Raw genomic sequence first — 22,237 nt, 5'->3', positions numbered from 1 at the left:
TTGTGATAAGATTTAATGTTGCTAAAGCCCTGTCAGTTCCACTTTAAAACAACACACAAAAATGATTTACTGTAACATTACAAGTGTTAATTTCTTACACTGATAAAGTGTAACAGCTTCAGCACTAAGCAAAGTGAGTTGAGTTTCCTTTAAATCAAGTGTTGTTTTACACTGTAGGTGTTGCATATTACTCCACAGTAGAGCTATGCAAACACCACAATCAAGTTAATTGAACACTTTACGACTTGAATGGGGAACACTGCAACAGATCTTTAACACTTTCAAAATCGTTTTAACACCAGTACAGTGGGACTCATATGTTCCCTGAAAATAGTGTACATTTAACACTTTCCAAATTAAATGTACACCATTGATTTTGCTGTGTACAGTGTAAAATATCAATGTATGAAAGGTACTTTGCTATTTAAAACATGAAGGAAAAATAGTTTTCTCGCGGTGAACAGATGGGTGGCACTTTCCGACGCCCCTCTGGATCCATACTTTAACATCGGAATTTCGGTGAGACCTCCTTTACCAGAACACAACCGTCTTTCATGCTGCAGACATGGTGCCTGTAACTGCGGAGACATAGACTTAAGCAGAAGACATTATACACCACTTGAACAGATTGTTGTTAATTATAATGGTTCAATTAAAAAGTTAGATGATTGAGGTAATTCATCTCTCGTTCCATGTGTCTCTCCTCAGGCCGGTGACGGCTGGTCCACTCCAGGAAGCTGAGGTGCGGGAGGTTCCTTCGCCCCCTCTGGACATCAAGGGGGCCCCAGCGTATGCTGTTCGAGCTATCCTGGACTTGAGGCGTCAGGCGAGGGCCTTCAGTACCTCATGGAGTGGGAGGAGTACGGTCCGGAGGAGAGATGCTGGGTGCCGGTGGAGGACGTCCTGGACCCTTCGTTGCTGCCGGATTTCCACCTTCTCTGCGCCCTGCGCTTCGTCCTCCGGGTTGTCCCCGAGGTCTGTGACGGCGTGCTGCTGGAGTCGCGCGTCAAGGGGCGGGGGGGGGAGCTTTCTATCCACCGCCGATCCACTTTTCACTTTCCATTTGTTTTGTCTTTGTTTTACACACCTGATTTCAATCCCACAATTACTTGTTAATTATTTAACTCATATCTGCTGTCCTTGCGCCTGACTCTCTACACCAGCTACACATAGGACCCATTACAGGTTCTTGTACATACTGTACATTATTTTGTTCTTTATCTACTGGCATTGATGCTTTTAGTTCTTCTTTTTATATTGACACTATTTTATATTGCTACTATGCAAACAGGCAACTAACCATTTCACTGTACATTTTAGAACTTCTGTAGAGACCCATCCACTTACCAAGATGTGGCTGGTGGTTATAGCATTTTTTTCACATGACCCATCAATTTAGACAAATGTGTCTGGGTAAGGGTCATCTAATATTTATGAGAATATTTGTATCTGGACACTTTTGGTTTTTGATATTGCACCTATGCAAGTAACCATTTCACAGTACCGCGTAACACTTCACCTGTCACCATCGTTACACACACCTGCGCTTCATCACCGGTCACCGTCACGCGCAGCTGCGCATCATTGGACTCACCTGAACCCCATCATTATTTGATATCCTCCCCTTTATCTGTCTGTTGCCTCTGTGTTCCCCTGTGTCTGCATTAATGTCATTGTGTGTTCCTGTCCTGATGCTGTCCTGTTCCATGTCCGTTGGTTAAATGAAAGGTCTACTCCCTGTACCTGCTTCCTGTCTCCAGCGTCAAGCCTTACAAAGTCTGATTAGGATATAGGCCAATGACTAGATAAAGTGTATTTTTACCTGGAGCTTTTCCTTATTGTAGGCTACTACTTTTGCCACTTTTAGTCTTGAAAGCTTTGGTTGTTTACGACACTATTCACTCTGTTTTTTTCACCTTTATTTATCCACATGTGAATACTTATAGAGATGGTTGGGGCTACGGCTTGATAGGGTGTGAACGATGCTGAATGGGTGTAGACAAAGAGGATCTACCCAGTAGGTATACCAAATATTCAAGTGCCATTTTCTCAAGAGTGGGGTTACAGGTTTATCAACATTCAAAGAAGAATTACATTCCCATTGATCATCAAATGCAGTTTGATATACCATTTTCTAACTCTGAGTCTCAAATTGTATTTAATGTAAAAACCACCATTTCAAATGTTGCTACATAAGACCGAATCGAGGCAGTGAGTCATATATTTGGTATTTTATTTGGATGCCCATTAGCTGTTGCAAAAGCAGCAGCTACATTTTCTGGGGTCAACACAAAACATGACATAATACAGAACATTAATAATATGCAAAAATAGCTCAAGGACAGAACTACATAAAAAAAAATACAATTTAAAAAAGATACACGTAGCCTCCATATCAAAACCAATACACAAAATATCTAGATATAATTGGGGAGAGGCGTTGTGCCGTGTAGTGTTGCTTTATCTGTTTTTTTAAACCAGGTTTGCTGTTCATTTGAGCAATTTGAGATGGAACGTAGTTCCGTGCAATAATGGCTCTGTAAAATACTGTACGCTTCAATGAATATGTTCTGGATTTGGGGACTATGAAAATACCCCTGTTGGCATGTCTGGTGGGGTAAGTGTGTGTGTCAGAGTTTTGTGTAAGTTGACTAGGCAAACCATTTGGGTCAAATGGGCTATCTCGGGAACTTGATTTTAAAGAACTGATTATAGTATTGAAAGATTCCACAAAGCTGCCAATAATTTCAGGTCCGGTGCCATCATTGAGCCGCGGGTGTGAAAGATTCAGCAGGCTAATGCCATTCCATACCTGGCTAAAATGTTACTGTTGCTCGGTTGGAAGCACTTTTAAAGATCGTTTTGACACCTTCTGGAAACCGAAGATCCAGGAACTCTACAGGAATGACGAAGTCCAAGCAAATCATCTTGGCTACTGTCCGCTTATTTCAAGGCTGCGTTGAGACAATGACTTATCGATGGCCCATGACCAGCTCAGTTAATCCCTACCATTGTGACGCTGAGTTGCCATAACTCTGCATCAAATGTGCATTCTCTCTCTAACTGCCCTGAATACCTCTGTTGATCCTACAGATATTATACAATTAAAGTCGGAGGTTTCCATACACCCTAGCCAAATACATTTAAACTCAGTTTTTCACATTTCCTGATATTGAATCCAAGTAAAAATTCCCTGTTTTGGGTCAGTTAGGATCACCACTTTATTTATCCCTCCCGTGGTCCTGGTACTGTGTCTAGTCCCCGCGTCCTCCGGGTCACCCTGTCCCGTCCTGGCTAAAGGCCCAATGTGCGCAAGTGTGACAGTAGGCGTGTGAACAGCCTTTGCAGATGTATTTCTTACACCTGCAGCACACCGTGTGTGTCTTGGAGTCCTTCTTGGGTGGGCAGAGCTGACACCTCTTCCTCTTACTTGCCCCGGTGGTGGCCGGGGCAACGAGCGGGGCAGCGGCCGTGCCAGCGGCGGGGCCCTGGCGCTGTTGATCAGGAGGTGCCGCCGTAGCACTCTGTAGGACTTTGACAAGGGCTGACACCGCTTCGGTGCGGGGCAAATGCTGCCTTCTTTGGATCAGCGGCTTCACGAGTGCCTTTCCCAGCTGCTCGAGGAACACCCTGCACTTGTTCCGCTTGCCAGGCATCCAGTCAGGCTTGATCTCTCGCCATATGACAATGGCGTTGTAGGAGGACACGTCGAGGATGTTGTGGAAGACGACCAGGGGCCAGCGGGCAGTCATCCGTCTGCAGCTGTAGGTGCCCACCACCTTGTCTAGGTTGTCCACGCCGCCCTTGTTGCAGTTGTAGTCTAGGATGAGGTCCGGCTTCTTGTCGCGGCGATCGCTGATGTGGCCCTCTGTGTGCAGCGTGCTCAAGAGTAGCACGTTCTTGTTTCTCTTTGCCAGGTAGGACACCAGAGTGGCGGTGGGCGTGAAGGTGAACCTGGAGGACAGGACCTGTCTGCCCCTGGACTCGAGCAGCGCGGGCGGGAGCTCGGCCTTGTTCTTTCTCACCGTGCCCACCATGGTGAGGTTCCTCTCGAGGAGCCGCTGGCCCAGGTCGTAGGAGGTGAAGAAGTTGTCGCAGGTGACGTTGCGACCGCTCAGGCCCGTTGTCAGATCGAGGACGACGCGCATCCCCTGGTTCTTCTCGGGGCCTCCGCCGGCCGCCTTGCCGGTGTACACTTGCATCTTCCAAGCGTAGCTGGACTTGGCGTCGCAGGCCACCCAAGACTTGATGCCGTATTTGGCCGGCTTGCTGGGGATGTACTGACGGAAAGGACAGCGGCCTTTTTGGAAAGGGGACAAGACATTAGTGTGGTTATTGTGTGCAACGGGGTAGACAAAAAGGGCCAACCGTTGTGTTACACACGCTCTGTATAGACATGTAAGCACACGCGCACGCACAAGCGCAAGCACAGTACCTCTGAACGGGACCAGTTGCTCGTCCACCGTCACGTCGGGCCCCGGGTTGTAGAGGGCCGGCAGCCGCGCCTCCCACAGGTCCCAGACCTTCCGTATGGCTGCGAGTTTGTCCGTGGCGAGTCTGGCGGGTCTCGACTGGCGGTCGTCGAATCGCAGCAGCCTCGAGTACCTGTGAAAGACCTTGAGCGACATGGTGGCTCGGAACACGGTCCTGCCGCTCTCGGCGTCCCACAGGCTTGCCGCAGCCTCGCCCCGGGACCTGTAGACGCCCGCTAGGATCAGCAGCCCTAGGTAGGCGCGCAGGTCCGTGGCGTCCATGGGTCGCCAGCCGTCGCCGTATTTTCTGGCCCCGTGCAGGTTCGTCATTTCCACAATTATCCTTTCTATCGCCGGTGTGACAAACAGGTGGAAGGCGGATGCGATGTCGCGGGCCTGTGTCGCGGCATAGGCCGTGGGGCCCGGAGTCTGGTCCGGCCCGGCGTGGCAGATCGCCAGGGGCCCGCGGTGGCGGCCGTAAGCCACGGGGGACCACTCGATTTTGCCAGTCTTCGACAGCAACGGCGGCTCCCGTCGGTCCGGGGCCGAGGAGATCTCTTCCTCGTCGCGGTCCTCGTGCTCGTCCTCGTGCTCGTCCTCGGGCGGCTCTTCCTCGGGCTGCTCTTCCTCAGAAGAGGGAGAAGAGGCATCGTCGACCTCGCGGCGCTCGGGGTTGTATTCCTCCGTCTTTGTCTTCCGAAACCTCTTCCTCTTCCTCCTCCTGGCAATCCGAGTAGTCTTCTTGGTCCACGCTGGACAAGATCTGTTCTAGAACCTGCGCGGCCGTAAAATGCGTGGCCATGGCCGATCGGTGGAGCCGAGCGGGTCCGCTGAGCTGCGGGGAAGAGCGCACTTGGCACGGGTGGGGCGCCGGTCACTTTGTGTGTGTGTGTGTGTGTGTGTGTGTGTGTGTGTGTGTGTGTGTGTGTGTGTGTGTGGTGGGTGGGCGCCGCTGACAATATTAGTATCCTCTCTACGTAGGGCCGGCCGGACGGCTTACGCGGGATACCGAGACCCGAAAATGCTCGAGGCTCGCTTGCGCGCACCTGTGTAGCCCTGTGCAGTCGACCCAAACCCCAGCCGAGCAACAAGAACACTCGGCTGCTCTCTAGCACACAGCGGAGCACGTCCGGACCTGTGCAGCGGCTGGCTGGGTCGCTCTGACCCATGAGCGCAGAGCCCAGAGCGCAGAGCGCAGAGCCTTGAGCCCAGAGCACAGCCTCGCCACACTCGCAGACACTCTACTACGCTCGACGGCACACGCCTCGCCAGTGGCTGGCAGGGTCGCTCTGACCCAAGAGCGCAGAGCACAGAGGACAGAGCACAGAGCGCAGAGCGGGGAGCCCGGCACAGCCTCGCCACACTCGCCACACTCGCAGACTCTCTACTACGCTCAGAGGCACACGCCTCGCCAGTGGCTGGCACGGTCGCTCTGACTCGGGAGAGCAAAGCGCAGAGCCCTGGAAACACAGGGCCTGGGTCGCTCTGACCCGCGAGCCCAGAGCGCAACTACAACACTCGGCTGCTCTCTAGCACACTGCGAGGCACGTCCGGACCTGTGCAGCGGCTGGCTGGGTCGCTCTGACCCAAGAGCGCAGAGCGGCTAGGACAGAGCACATAGCACAGAGCGGGGAGCCGGGCACAACCTCGCCACACTCGCCACACTCGCAGACACTCTACTACGCTCAAAGGCACACGCCTCGCCAGTGGCTGGCACGGTCGCTCTGACCCGCCAGCACAGAGCGAGAGCCCTGGAAACACAGGGTCTGGGTCGCTCTGACCCGCGAGCGCAGAGCGCAGAAAGGGGAGCCCTCCACACACAGGACCTGGGTCACCCTGACCCCAGGACCACGGGAGGGTTAAAGAATGTGACATTTCCGAATAACAGTAGAGAGAATAAATTATTTCAGCTTTAATTTCTTTCATCACATTCCCAGTAGGTCAGAAGTTTACATACACTCAATTAGTATTTGGCAGCATTGCCTTTAAATTGTTTAACTTGGGCAAATGTTTTGGGTATCCTCCCACAAGCTTCCCACAATAAGTTGGGTGTATTTTGGCCCATTCCTACTGACAGAGCTGGTGTAACTGAGTCAGGTTACACCTCCTTACTCGCACACGCTTTTTCAGTTCTGCCCAAAAATTTGCTACAGGATTAAGGTCAGGGATTTGTGATGGCCACTTCAATATGTTGTCCTTTATTGTCCTTAAGCCATTTTTCCACCACTTTGGAGGTAATGCTTGGGGTCATTACCCATTTGGAAGACCATGTGCGACCAAGCTTTAACTTCCTGACTGATGTCTTGAGATGTTGCTTCAATATATCCACATAATTTTAGTTTCTCATGATGCCATCTATTTTGTGAAGTTCACCAGTCCTTCCTGCAGCAAGGTACCCCCACAACATGATGCTGCCACCCCCGTTCTTCACGGTTGGGATGGTGATCTTCTGCTTGCAAGCCTCCCCCTTTTTCCTCCAAACATAACGATAGTGATTATGATCGTGATTAACAGTTCTATTTTTGTTTCATCAGACCAGAGGAAATTTCTCCAAAAAGTACGATCTTTGTCCCCACGTGCAGTTGCAAACCATAGTCTGGCTTTTTTTAATGGTGGTTTTGGACCAGTGGCTTCTTCCTTGCTGAGCAGCCTTTCGGGTTATTTCGATATAGTACTCGTTTTACTGTGGACATAGATAGTTTTGTGCCTGTTTCCTACAGCATCTTCAGAAGGTCCTTTGCTGTTGTTCTGGGATTGATTTGCACTGTTTGCACCAAAGTATGTTCCTCTCTAGGAGACAGAATACATCTCCTTCCTGAGCGGTGTTACGGCTGCATGGTCCCATGGTGCTTATACTTGGGTACTATTGTTTGTACAGATGAATGTGGTACCTTCAGGTGTTTTCAATTTTTCCGAAGGATGAACCAGACTTGTGGAGGTCTACATTTATTTTCTGAGGTCTTGGCTGATTTATTTTGATTTTCCCATGATGTCAAGCAAAGAGGCACTGAGTTTGAAGGTAGGCCTTGGAATACATCCACAGGTACACCTCCAACTGATTCAATTAGCCTATCAGAAACTTCTAAAGCCGTGACATTTTTTTCTGGAACATTCCAAGCTGTTTAAAGGCACAGTCAACTTAGTGTATGTAAACTTCTGACCCACTGGAATTGTGATCCAGTGAATATGAAGTAAAATAATGTCTTTATAATAAGTCTGGCAGCCCAACCGATTTGACAAACATACTGCAAATCGAGAAATCATGTGACTAAACTAATTCAAAATAATCTATACTATGAAACAAAAATAAATTATATAAAGAATTATAGTAAAATACTTAGGAGCAACATAACTTCTTTGGTATAGGGGGCAGCATTTTCACTTTTGGATGGATAGTGTGCCCAGAGTGAACTGCCTCCTACTCAGTCCCAGATGCTAATATATGCATAATAATAATAGTATTGGATAGAAAACACAAGTTTCTAAAACTGTTTGAATGATGTCTGTTAGTATAACAGAACTCATTAGGCAGGCAAAAACCAGGCAAAAACCTGAGAAAAATCCAAACAGGAAGTGGGAAATCTGAGGTTTGTAGTTTTTTAACTCAGCCCCTATTGAATTCACAGTGGGATATGGGTTATGTTGCACTTCTTAAGGCTTCCACTAGATGTCAACCGTCTTTAGAACATTGTTTCAGGCTTCTCCTGTGAAGGGGGGCCGGATGGGAGCTGTTTGACGAAGGGGTCTGCCAGCAGCCTCATTCTCAGTCAAGCGCATTTCACATGAGAGGTATCTCTCGTTCCATTGCTTTTCTACAGACAATGGAATTCTCCGGCTGCAACATTATTAAACATTTGTGATTAAAACCTCCTAAAGATTGATTCTATACTTAGTTTGACAAGTTTCTTCGACCTGTAATATAACTTTTTGAACTTTTCGTCTGATTGGACCTGAACTCGCTTTTGGATTTGTTTACCAAACGCCCTAACAAAAGAAGCTATTTGGACATAAATGGACATAAATGATGGACATTATCAAACAAAACAAACATTTATTTATTTATCATAAAAGTAACCAGTAGTTTTAAATGTTAGGGTACATTCACCACTAGGTTCACTTCTCACTAAGGCCAAAGCCACGTGGGATTCCCGCTTCTGCCATTTTACAACCAAAGAGAGGAGTCACAAAAATCAGAAATATAGATTAAATGAATCACTAACCTTTGACGATCTTCATCAGATGACACTCCCAGGACTCAATGTTACACAATACATGTATGTTTTGTTTGATCAAGTTCATATTTATATCCAATAACCTCAGTTTACATTGGCGCCATGTTCAGAAATTCCTCCAAAACATCCGGAGAAATTGCAGAGAGCCTCATCATAAACTTTGATGAAAGATACATGTTTTCCATAGAATTAAAGATGAACTTGTTCTTAATGCAACCGCTGCGTCAGATTTCAAAAAAGGTTTACGGCAAAAGCACAATATTCAATAATCTGAGAACAGTGTTCAGCCACAAAAGCAAGCCATACCAGTTACCCGCCAAATTGTGGAGTCAACAAAAGTCATAAATAGCATTATAAATCTTCACTTACCTTTGCTGATCTTCGTCGGAATGCACTCCCAGGACTCCCACTTCCACAAGAAATGTTATTTTTTCCGATTATGTCCATATTTATGTCCAAATACCTCCATTTTGTTTGCGCGTTTAGTTCACAATTCCAAAGGCACAATTCGCGAGCACAAAATCCAGACGATAAGTCAAAGAGTTCCATTACAGTTTGTAGTAACATGTCAAACAATGTTTACAATCAATCGTTAGGGTCTTTTTATAATAAATCTTCAATAATATTCCAACCGGACAATAGCGTATTCATTACAGAGGAAAAAGAAGGAACAGCACGCCCGCGTGACCGCAGAGTAAACAACTGATTGGCCTCAGCCTAGTCCACTTGTTGAAACAGCTCTTATTTGACACCCTTCTACAATAGAAGCCTCAAACAACTTTCTAAAGACTGTTGACATCTGCTGGAAACCGTGGGAAGTGCAATCTGGCCCCATAGACACAGCATATTGGATAGGCAATCACTTAAATGAAACTACAAACCTCAGATTTCCCACTTCCTGGTTGGATTTGTCTCAGGTTTTCGCCTGCCATATGAGTTCTGTTATACTCACAGACATCATTCAAACAGTTTTAGAAACTTCAGAGTGTTTTCTATCCAATACTACTTATAATATGCATATATTAACATCTGGGACTGAGTAGCAGGCAGTTTACTCTGGGCACCTTATTCATCCAAGCTACTCAATACTGCCACCCTGTCACCAAGAAATTAACCTTTCCACGTTTGAGTTCCAAATATCTCTAATGCGTGAGTTGTTTTATGCACGTGATGTCAGAATGCACTCACTGTTCCAAAATGTGATTGTTACACAACAGGACAGTTAACACGCGCTGGCTGCTAATTGTCTATAAGCTGTTTCAACTTGTCAATTTCAAATTATGTTCTAACAAGTTGTATTTTCAGCTTGAATTGAGGTGTGTTCCGCCTCCTCTTTAATTCACATAGAAGTAGCCCATTTCAGCATTGCGGACAATTTATGTTTGAGGCTTTACTGAGCCGGATAAACTTCTCTCTTCTAGAAGAGCCCTCTGCAATTTACTCATGTTTGCGTAGACCAACTATGCATATATTTGCGCAGTCTTGCAAGAGTTAGAAAATGTTCTTGCTGGCGCTCACTTTGCCTTCTTTGTTATTTTCCTTACAAATTGTGTGTGCGCATTGTTAATAAGTTCCTTATTTTATGTATATCGTATTGTCGTTTCTACTGTAGGCGCATACAGTATGCATGTATGTATGTATGTATGTATGGAGATAATGTATTTACAGTTTTATTCACATGTTTTCAAGCAGTGGTGACATAATGTATTCCGATTATTGCATATATTATAATGGACACATATGTGTGTAAAATATGTTTTTGTAAGGTTGTGCTGATTATAATGAGCTAAGCTATTTGCCAGCTATGTGTGGTGCCATGCTTGTTGATATTATACAATGCATTCTGGGTGTCTTGTCATCGGTCAGACCAAAGATGTTATAATGAGGTGAAGGAATGGTTCACTCATCTTTTGGGTAAACTTCCGGAAGTGAATGGAAGGGAAGAGGATGATCGTAGACGACACACCTACCTCAACATGCATACTATATACAGACCAAACTCATCTTGTCTCCTCTTATTATCTTTGGTTGATTTGAAAAAAATAAAACATTCCTGCGTGCACAAACTACCCATCGTCGGCTTACTTTCGATTTCTAGAATGTGTTTTACTCAATTATTTTGATCAATGGTGAGCTCACCCATGATGTCATGAATTATAACTAGTAATTGCTATTAGCTAATTCATATTGTAGTTTCTGTCAGCTGAGAGTTACAAAAATATGATCGCTTGTGTTACTTCAATCTGTCAGGAAATAAAAAATCCTAAATTTTCTGTTTTGCACGATTGTGTTATGCTGTAGCTACTACTGTGAATGTCTGAACATTGCATAAAAAATGGTCACATCCTGCACGTAACTTTGTAATGACTGTGTTTGTGCAAAATGTTTCTGTGAAAAAAAATTGTGGCCAGCTCAAATGCTGATTGTTGCGTCAATCGAAAATGGACGTTCTATATAAGCATTCTAATCAAGCGTTCTAATCACACCGGTTTGATCGTACGCAACAGGGACCACTATAGAATGTTCCCACCTGTTTGTTGGTTCGTGTGAAAAGGTTAACAAAGAGCTGCAGTTCATTTCAGAATGGGTGGCAAGGAATAAGGTAGTCTTACATTTTTCAAAAACTAAAAGCATTATATTTGGACAAATCATTCACTAAACCCTGAACCTCAACTACATGTTGAATGGACCGAGCTGTCGGACACCCATGCACACCCATGCCAACAGAGGTCTCTTTGTGATAAATAATGTGGAAATTGAGCAAGTTGAGGTGAAGAAACTGCTTGGAGTAACCCTGGATTGTAAACTGTCATGGTCAAAACATATTGACACAACAGTAGCTAAGATGAGGACAAGTCTGTCCGTAATAAAGCGTCTGCCTTCTTAACAACACTATCAACAAGGCATGTCCTACAGGACCTAGTTTTGTCGCACCTGTACTACTGTTCAGTACTGTGGTTAGGTGCCACAAAGATGGAAAATTACAATTTGCTCAGAACAGGCCAGCACACCTGGCCCTTAAAAGTGCAAAGGGAGCTAACATTAATGATATGCATGTCAATGATATGCATCTCTCATGGCTCAAAGTGAAAGAGAGATTGACTTCAACAGTACTTGTTTTTGTAAGAAGTGTTGACAAGCTGAATGTACCGAGGTGTCTGTTTAAACTACTAGCACACAGCTTGGACACCCATGCCAACAGAGGTCTCTTCACAATCCCCAAGTCCAGAACAGACTATGGGAGGGACACAGTACTACATAGAGCCATGACTACATGGAACTCTATTCCACATCAGGTAACTGATGCAAGCAGTACATCCAGGTAAAAAAAATACACCTTATGGAACAGCAGGGACTGTGAAGAGACACACACGAAGGTACAGACACCTGTATATGCACACAGGTGCTAGCACACACTCTACACACACGTACATTGTAATATTGTTGTATGGTGGTATTATACATTTTTTATTGTCGACACAAGTGGGGCAAAAAAGTATTTAGTCAGCCACCAATTATGCAAGTTCACCCACTTAAAAAGATGAGAGGCCTGTAGACAAAATGAGAGAGAAAAATCCAGAAAATCACATTGTAAGATTTTAATGAATTTATTTGAAAATTATGGTGGATAATAAGTATTTGATCACCTAGAAACAAGCAAGATTTCTGGCTCTCACAGACCTGTAACTTCTTCTTTCAGAGGCTCCTCTTAAGCCAGTACATGTCCAGGCCCATCTGAAGTTTGCTAGAGAGCATTTGGATGATCCAGAAGAAGATTGGGAGAATGTCATATGGTCAGATGAAACCAAAATATAACTTTTTGGTAAAAACTCAACTCGTCGTGTTTGGAGGACAAAGAATGCTGAGTTGCATCCAAAGAACACCATACCTACTGTGAAGCATGGGCGTGAAAACATCATGCTTTGGGGCTGTTTTTCTGCAAAGGGACCAGGACGACTGATCCGTGTAAAGGAAAGAATGAATGGGGCCATGTATCGTGAGATTTTGAGTGAAAACCTCCTTCCATCAGCAAGGGCATTGAAGATGAAACGTGGCTGGGTCTTTCAGCATGACAATGATCCCAAACACACCCGGGCAATGAAGGAGTGGCTTCGTAAGAAGCATTTCAAGGTCCTGGAGTGGCCTAGCCAGTCTCCAGATCTCAACCCCACAGAAAATCTTTGGAGGGAGTTGAAAGTCCATGTTGCCCAGCAACAGCCCCAAAACATCACTGCTCTAGAGGAGATCTGCATGGAGGAATGGGCCAAAATACCAGCAACAGTGTGTGAAAACCTTGTTTTCACTTTGTGAAAACGTTTGACCTCTGTCATTGCCAACAAAGGGTATATAAGAAAGTATTGAGATAAACGTTTGTTATTGACCAAATACTTTTTTCCACCATAATTTGCAAATAAATTCATTAAAAATCCTACAATGTGATTATCTGGATTTTTTTTCTCAATTTGTCTGTCATAGTTGAAGTGTACCTATGATGAAAATTACAGGCCTCTCTCATCTTTTTAAGTTGGAGAACTTGCACAATTGGTGGCTGACTAAATACTTTTTTGCCCCACTGTATATAATGGTGTAATAATGTTGTGATGTACTGTTTTATCTTTGGTTTTATATGTAATGTAAGTGCGTTAATGTGTTTGGCAGCAGCTAATGGGGATGTCTAAATACAAATAGAAATGCAGGCTATCTGGCTTGAATTCAATTTTGAATATGTCTGAGAACAAAAACCTATACTGTGTTTAGCTTCAATGTTGGCATGATATAATGTTAGCTTGCTTGTGTAGATAAAAACATGTGTAGCTAGCTAGCTAGCTAGCTCCTGCAAGTAGCTAGTTACTCGTTACTGTTTCTCTTTCACCAAAAAATGTATTATTAACCTGTTAACCCGCATTCAATTAGTTAGCTTGCCTTCATATTTTTATGCAAAAGATAGCAGAGAAAAGATTGGTTTTAATTAAATTAACTAACTTTTTAAAATATGACAACGGAAGTTGAAGGCCACAATTAATATTTCTCTGTCATTCGAGTGTCAGTGTTGACAAATTAGTGGAATCTCTTAAAATTCTCCTGAGATCTCACTTTTGGTATAATGCACATTTTCTATACATCCTTCCTACAAGAACACTAGAAAACTGAACTATGCACCATCTGCTAACAATTTAGGGAATGGAGTTCACAGTTGATAGTTTTGTGTATATATAGTCTATTAACTGTGAACTCCATTCCCTAAATTGTCAGCAGATAGTTCATAGCAGCATAGTTCAGTTTTCTAGTTTTCTTGTAGGAAGGATAGATAGAAAATGTGCATTGTAAAAAAAGCGACATCTCAGGAGACATTTAAGAAATTCCACAAATTTGAAGGGGTGTCTACATTATATATACAAAATTGTCTATGTAGACACCCCTTCAAATTAGTGGATTCGCCTATTTCAGCCACACCCGTTGCTGATAGGTGTATAAAAATCGAGCACACAGCCATGACATCTCAATAGACAAACATTGGCAGTAGAATGGCCTTAAGAGCTCAGTGACTTTCAATGAGGCACCATCATAGGATGCCTGGCACCTTTCCAAAGAGTCAGTTAGTCAAATTTCTGCCCTGCCAGAACTGCACAGTTAACTGTAATTGCTGTTTTTGTGAAGTGGGAGCAATAACAGCTCTGCCACGAAGTGGTATGCCACACAAGCTCAACGCTGAGTGCGTACAAATTGCCTGTCCTCGGTTGCAACACACACTACTGAGTTTCAACTACCTCTGGAAGCATTGGAAGTAACTTCATCAACTGTTCATTGGGGGCTTCATGAAATGGTTTCCATGGCCGAGCAGCCACATACAAGCCTAAGATCACCAAGCGCAATGCCAAGCATTGGCTGGAGTGATTGGACTCTGCCACCATTGGACTCTGGAGCAGTGGAAACACGTTCTCTAGAGTGATGAATCACACTTCACCATCTGGCTGTCCAACGGACAAATCTGGGTATGGCGGATGGCAGGAGAACCCCAATGCATAGTGCCAACTGTAAAATTTGGGGCAGGAGGAATAATGTTCTGGGGCTGTTTTTCATGGTTTGGGCTAGGGCCCTTAGTTCCAGTGAAGGGAAACCTTAACGCTACAGCATACAATGACATTCTAGACGATTATGTGCTTCCAAATTTGTGGCAAGAGTTTGGGGAAGGCCTTTTCATGTTTCAGCATGACAATGCCCCCGTGCACAAAGCGATGTCCATACAGAAATGGTTTGTTGAGATCGGTGTGGAAGAACTTGACTGGCATGCACAGAATCCAGACCTCAACCCAATTGAACACCTTTGGGATGATTTGGAATGCCGACTGCAACTTGCAGATCATCCCAAAGGTGTTCAATCGGGTTGAGGTCTGGATTCTGTGCATGCCAGTCAAGTTCTTCCGTATGGACCTCGCTTTGTGCACGGGTACATCAGTGCCCGACCTCACTAATGCAATTGTGGCTGAATGGAAGCAAGTCCCCGCAGCAATCTTCCAATATCTAGTGGAAAGCATTCCCAGAAGAGTGGAGGCTGTTATAGCAGCAATTAGAATGAGATGTTCAATGAGCAGGTGTCCACATACTTTATGGTCATGTAGTGTATTTGGATTTTCATTAGGGAATAAGGAGGATTGACAGAGAAAAGAGGAGAGGAAAAAGTCAATTTAACATGCATTGATGGATCAAAATCTAATTTAGATTGCTTCGTAGTATACCCTCAGGATACCGTGATTCTACTATTGTATAATTCAATGCAAAATCAACCAAACCATGCATATTAGCATGAGTTGGCAATTTTGAACAATCACTGCACTTTTACATTGTAAAAGGTTCCAATCAAAAGAGAGGTCGCAATTTCGACCACTGTTACTGCGGTAAACAGTCCAATCAAACCACACGTCAACAAACGTGTTTCCCCCTTTCAGTGTGTGAAGCTGATAGTGCAAATGTTTTGGCACTCTGTGCAATGTTGAGAAAGTCACTTTGAATCGTCAAAGCAAGCAAGTTAAAAGAATGCCACAACAGCCACCACAGCAGCAGCAGATCACCGTGACCGAAGCAATAGTAGGGAAATCTTTTGTAGTGATGTGCAGTTTGCAAATGATTCATTCTTTTTGAATTACTCTTTTTACTGACTTGAGAATCATTATTGTTTTTTGTTTGCTGGCCACAATTAATCAATAGCATTGAAGGATAGATATTCTCTCCTCCAGCTCTGCAGCTCCAGAGACATGTTCAGAGAACTGTGTATCGTGTGTGTGCAGAAGAAAATAGAAAATAGATCATTCTGCAGGGAGCATAGAGAAGTATTCTGCTTAAAATCATACTAGAACTGAGCACATATGATTTTTTATTGCCTTATGTGAAATCTACATTACCAAACCAAAATAATTACAAATTGCATTGAAAAATGTCTGTAATGCTGCAGGAAAATCAAAAACATTGCGAAATCCTGGAAGGACTGCTTGTGGGTTACAACAGTGCAAACAATTACAACAAGCACATATGATCTGAAATGTTCTTCATATTTGAGTAGATAATTTGACAACAGAGAGAGAAGATGTATTTTACCATAAACCTTTCATTAGAGGCCCTGTCGGCTAAGTATGATAATTCATTTGATTGTACCTGTTATACATACGTTGATATCTGGCTCATAATGATTCTAGGTTACTTGTCATCTTTGAAAAATTAAACCATTTCTCTCATCTGCCTATTCCCCATCATTTAATTATGAGAGAAGCTATACACAATGCTATTACTCTCCCTTCCTCCAAAATTGACATAATTTATAACTGAAATTACCATGCTATGCAGATGAGCCAAATGCTATATCTCTCTGCCGGTGCACTGAAACTGGAGATAAAGATTACACACTAAAAACAAATGGCTATATAAATGGTGCCAAATCAGGGTTCTTTGACTTAACCTTTCTCAATCTCAAAGGTTATTTGTAGAACCATACATTTTTTGTTATTCTGTTTTAACTGCCATGACTTTGACTTTGACTTTGACAATGGTTTCCAAGTGACACCATTCCTTACATGAGTCTTTTACAAGACCCTGTCACTGGGCATAGTCAGACATGACATGTAATTCCATAAAACAAGACATTAGATAAACTGGAATGACACACTCACGGCTGCACAAAAAGAGCTGTGAACTAACCACGCCCCAAAATATTTTAATGAGCTGCTGTCTTAGTGTGTAAATTATCACTAAAAGAGGAGAGAACCCTTTCATGTCAGTATAAATCATATTAGCTGTGAGATATCTTACAAAGTACCTTTTTAGAAAGTATTATTATTTATTACAAAAACCACAAGGAAGGGATAACATTAAAGTATTAGAACATGAAGGACACACAATACAGCATCAAGACACTATCAAACATGTATCAGTCTTTCCGCAACAGAGGCATCCTTATGTGTGAGGGTGCGTGGTGTGCATGATAGTGATATATATCATAGTTTCCTTTTTCATGATCACATTCTTGTGAAACCAAACCCTCCAAGATCCCCCCCACAGTTCCCCAATAGCTGTTCCTCAACCATTCGAGACCCCTCCCACATAAAAATAAATAAAAATACAATTAATTCCATTCCCCACCCCCAAGAACCCCTCAATGCACCAACAGCCAAGAGAATGAACTGAAGAGAAAAAAGGAGAAGACAGAAGAAAACAGCAAACAATGCAAAAAAATAAATAATAATAATACATTTAAAACAAAGGACATCAAGGACAACTGAAATCATAACAGCAATGCCTACTTTATATGTTTGTGTGCATGTCTGGCACTATTACATGTATGTGTGTGCTCTTGTATGTGTTTATTTGAATGAGAGTGTGTGTATATGCATGTGTACAAACACCTGCACGGCATCAGCCTCAGGCAAACCAGCATCAGTTGTAAATACACTGCCACTTAGTGTCATTCAAATGTATTTTTATTATGTTTTATTTTGACCTTTTTTTATATTTTGACCATCATTCTCTCTCTCTCTCACAGCAACTCCAGTCCCACTTGTCTCCAATTCCACATTCCATAAAACAAGACATTAGATTAACTGGAATGACACACTCACGGCTGCACAAAAAGAGCTGTGAACAAACCATGCCCCAAAATATTTTAATGAGCTGCTGACCTTGTGTTTAAATTATCACTAAAAGAGGAGAAAACCCTTTCATGAACTGCAAAGAACCACTAGACCATGGTACATCATGCATCCATGAACATGTGTGCACATGTTAGTTAAAATCATATTTCTGATTTGACTGTGAATCCTTCATCCATAGCATATCCATCTATACAGATATAGATTACAGTTCATAGATTGTCTACTAACTACAAGGGGTTAGTTAGTATTACTCCTCCACGTGAAGATATTTCAATGGCATTCAGGGTTTTCTAAACAATATTCCCATGGCACATCAATCAAAGTTGCCCTGGAGATGGGGATTATGATGTAATGTTGCATCAGGACCATGAGTAATCTGTTAAAACATCTCCAGGTGCTGGTTTGAAATGGGGTTTTATGCCAATACACTTCCATCTTTGGGGGAATCCAATGTACTGAAGGTCAGTCTCAGGCATTACTCAATTTCTCCAATAATCTAAACTGATTTTATGAAAGGCTAATAGATGGCATCAGATTTGCATATAAATTATTGTAAAGTCCCTGGTGATCTATGACTTTCAATCAGATTCACCCAGCAATGGAAAAGCAAGGGAGGAAGGAGAAGTGTGCGATAGGAGGAGAGAGAGAAAGATAGGGGGATATAGAAAGAATGAGGCATGTGGGCTACACAGATGTGTGGGACCTCTGGCTAGGTTTTTAACAATTAAAATACATTTACATTTTAATTGTATTTTCAGATTTGGCATTGCTAGAATGATACAGTATAATCCAGACCATATCAGTGCTCTTAATATGAGGCTGGTGTATCTGGTGTTTGTCCCTCCGAGAATAACAGCCATGAAATTAGTTCAACCTAATGCCACAAACAAAGTGTGTAATGAATTATCATTTATTTCAAGGCTTTCTCTCTACTTTTTTGTAGCGTGATAAGGCCCCATAATTACTGTTTGATGAATTGGCTGTCTGCTGCCTTAGTACTTTGTCGGCTGCTTATAACAGAGACACACACATATGGCGCGCCTGTCTCAGCATCAGAATAAGCCCAATCAATAATTGTGTAAAGCAGACAATAAATGTATGCTCGTAACGAGAATTAGTTAATTTATTGTGCACTGAGACTGATGGTTTATGCTTGAAAAGCTATTCAAGCCAACATCTGAAATGTTTTGGTTGCCAAGTAGTCATGAAAAGTCACCTGACTTGTAGTGTATTGGCTCTTTTCCTTGATCATGATAAGTTTTAGAATGATTGTAAGGATGATAAAGATTATCATATTTTATAAACCTAGGTTGGTGTGTACTGGAGGCAGTTCTGCAGTGTTCACTAGCTGGCATAGCCACAAAGAAATAAAACAGATTTGAAACCTTATTCTAAGCTTAACCCTTACTTTAACCACACTGCTAACTGTAATGGCTAACCCTAACCTTAAATTAAGACCAAAAGCAAATGTTTGTTTTCAGGATTTTTACGATATAACCAATTTTGACTTTGCAGCTGGCCCCTCTGCGGAACCCGCTCATTTCTGCCTCTAGGGCAAGACAATAATAAACAGTCAACCTGTCAACCTGTGAAAAAGTCTGGAGTTGTGGTCGACAGTTCCAGAACGTCTGTCTTTTTTCATGACTTTAAGTATGTGTAAGCAACGGAGGGTAGAAAGCATATAAAATCAATGGGAATCCAATTGGGTTTCAGCGTCTGGTACCACAGACCGAGGCTGTACATTGCTTTGTCCACACTGCAGGTGTTATGGTTGTATGACTATTTATCTCCTTTATTTTATTTATTTAACCAGTCAAGTCAGTTGAGAACAAATTCGTATCATTCAGTTACTATGAAACACAGATATGACAACATTGAAAAGGAATAGACCTCAGATGAGCTCTTTATAATGATTATTTATTTTACTTGGATATTCCTGTCTCTCCGCTGGTGGGGTAAATGTACTGTATATTAAAGAGGAATCAATTGTGTTGTTGGTGAGCCCAGGCTCTATTGCTTACTTCCTATTCCACAACATGCATGCACACACACTCACCCACATGTGGATATGTGTGCACCACAGGAGGTTGCAGGCACCTTAATTGGGGAGTTGTGGTAATTGGCTTGTGCTAATGGCTGGAGAGGAATGAGTGGAAGGGTTTCAAATGCATCAAAGACATGGTTTCCATGTTGATGATGCCATCCCATTTTCTCTGTTCCAACCATTATTGTATACCATCCTCCCCTCAGCAGCCTCCTGTGGACACACACACACACACACACACACACACGGAGTATCAAGTCACCCCTGTGCTCTTTTACCGGAACAGGGAAATCAATAGGATTGATTATTCACCACTGGACCGTGTAAGGGCAACAAGCATCCCTAAATTGTTGGTAAAAGACAATGGGTGCGTCACTCGTGACGTGAGTAAAACATTTAAACAAGTTAACCGTCTCAAGGCTGCCAGTCCAGACGGATCCCTAGCCGAGTACTCAGAGCGTGCGTAGACCAGCTGGATGGTGTGTTTACGGGTATATTCAATCTCTTCCTATCCCAGTCTGCTGTCCTCACATGCTTCAAGATGGCCACCATGGTTCCTGTACCCAAGAAGGCAAAGGTAACTGTACTTTAATGACTATCGCCCCGTAGCACTCACCTCTGTCATCATGAAGTGATTTGAGAGATCATAGCACCTCTTCCTTACCTGCCACCCTAGACCCACTTCAATTTGCTTACCCCCCAATAGATCCACAGACAAGGCAATCGCCATCACGCTGCACACTGCCCTATCCCATCTGGATAAGAGTAAGTCTACCATCCCGGATTCGCCTCTTCGCTGTTGATGTAGAGATTGGTGTTTTGTGGGTACTATTTAATGAAGCTTCCAGTTGAGGACCTGTGAGGTTTCTGTTTCTCAAACTAGACACTCTGATGTACTTCTCCTCTTGCCCAGTTGTGCTGTTCTGTGAAGGGAGTAGTACACAGCGTTGTACAAGATCTTCAGATTCTAGGCAATTTTTCGCATGGAATAGCCTTCATTTCTCAGAACAGGAATAGACTGACGAGTTTCAGAAGAAAGTACTTTGTTTCTGGCCATTTTGAGCCTGTAATCGAACTCATCAATGCTGATGCTCCAGATACTCAACTAAAGAAGGCCAGTTTCATTGCTTCTTTAATCAGCGCAACAGTTTTCAGCTGTGCTAACATAATTGCAAAAGGGTTTTCTAATGATCAATTAGATTTTTAAAATGATAAACTTGGATTAGCTAGAGATATTAATGATATTGTACGTCCTAGGGGTTCCACTAGACATCAACCATCAATAGAACTTTGAATGAGACTTCTACTGTGTTGTGGGACTGAATGAGAGCAGAATCTATCAGTCAGTCAGCCATTTTCTGATCATGCGCATTCCTCATGGTATCCACTTGCGTTCCATTGCTCTTCAAGACACAACGGAATACTCCGGTTGGAGCTTTATTGAAGTTATAGGTAAAAAAGATCCTAATGATTGATTCTGTACATAGTTTGAAATGTTTCTTCGACCTGTAATATAACTTTTTGAAGTTTTTGTCCGACGTAACACTGACCAGAATGAGCGTTTGGATATGTATACAAAATCAGGTATTTGGACATAAATAACGGATATTATCGAACAAAACAAACATTTATTGTGGACCTAAGATTCCTGGAGTGCTTTCTGATGAAGATCAAAGGTAAGGGAATATTTATCATGTCATTTCTTGTTTATGTTGACGCCAATATGGCGGCTATTGTAACTATTTCTTCTGAGCTCTGTCTCAGATTATTTTATGGTTTGCTTATTCCGTAGTTTAAAAAAAAAATCAGACACAGCGGTTGCATTAAGGAGAGGTTTATCTATAATTCCATGTCTATAACTTGTTTTATCATCTACATTTATGAGTATTTCTGTTGAATGATGTGGCTATACAAAAATCACTGGATGTTTTGGAACTAGTGAATGTAACGCGCCAATGTAAACTCATATTTTGATAAATATGAACTTTATCAAACAAAACATACATGTATTGTGTAACATGAAGTCCTATGAGTGTCATCTGTTGAAGATCAAAGGTTAGTGATTAATTTTCTCTTTGTGCTTTTTGTGACTGCTATCTTTGGCTGGAAAAAAATGGCTGAGTTTGGCATTTGGTGGTGACCTAACATAATCGTTTGTGGGGCTTTTGCTGTAAAGCATATTTGCAATCGGACCCTGTGGTGGGATTAACAAGATAACCTTTAAAATAGTATGAAATACATTTGAGGAATTTTAATTATGAGATTTGATGTTTTGAATTTGGCGCCCTGCACTTTCACTGGCTGTGTGTCATATCGATCCCGTTAACGGGATTTCAGCCCTAAGAAGAT

The 22,237-nt window shown here is 42.9% G+C and overlaps 1 protein-coding gene across 1 annotated transcript in view; it reads right to left on the bottom strand.

Annotated features, from left to right (window-relative positions):
* Positions 1 to 3,275: 3,275 nt before the first annotated feature.
* LOC112227595 (piggyBac transposable element-derived protein 4-like) overlaps positions 3,276 to 22,237 on the bottom strand; it is a 35,527-nt gene continuing 16,565 nt past the window's right edge. The window contains exons 2-6 of the mRNA XM_042308426.1: positions 6,177 to 6,308; positions 5,986 to 6,075; positions 5,767 to 5,904; positions 4,436 to 5,193; positions 3,276 to 4,300 (exon numbers count right to left, since the gene is read on the bottom strand). Coding sequence (XP_042164360.1) covers positions 3,276 to 4,300; positions 4,436 to 5,193; positions 5,767 to 5,904; positions 5,986 to 6,075; positions 6,177 to 6,308 — 2,143 coding nt within the window. The remainder of the gene's footprint in view (positions 4,301 to 4,435; positions 5,194 to 5,766; positions 5,905 to 5,985; positions 6,076 to 6,176; positions 6,309 to 22,237) is intronic.

Source organism: Oncorhynchus tshawytscha, linkage group LG29 (genome assembly GCF_018296145.1).
Source record: "Oncorhynchus tshawytscha isolate Ot180627B linkage group LG29, Otsh_v2.0, whole genome shotgun sequence".
NCBI classification, from domain to species: Eukaryota; Metazoa; Chordata; class Actinopteri; order Salmoniformes; family Salmonidae; genus Oncorhynchus; species Oncorhynchus tshawytscha.
The sequence above is the reverse complement of the archived record's forward strand: the minus strand, read 5'-3'. Positions and strand labels throughout refer to the sequence as shown.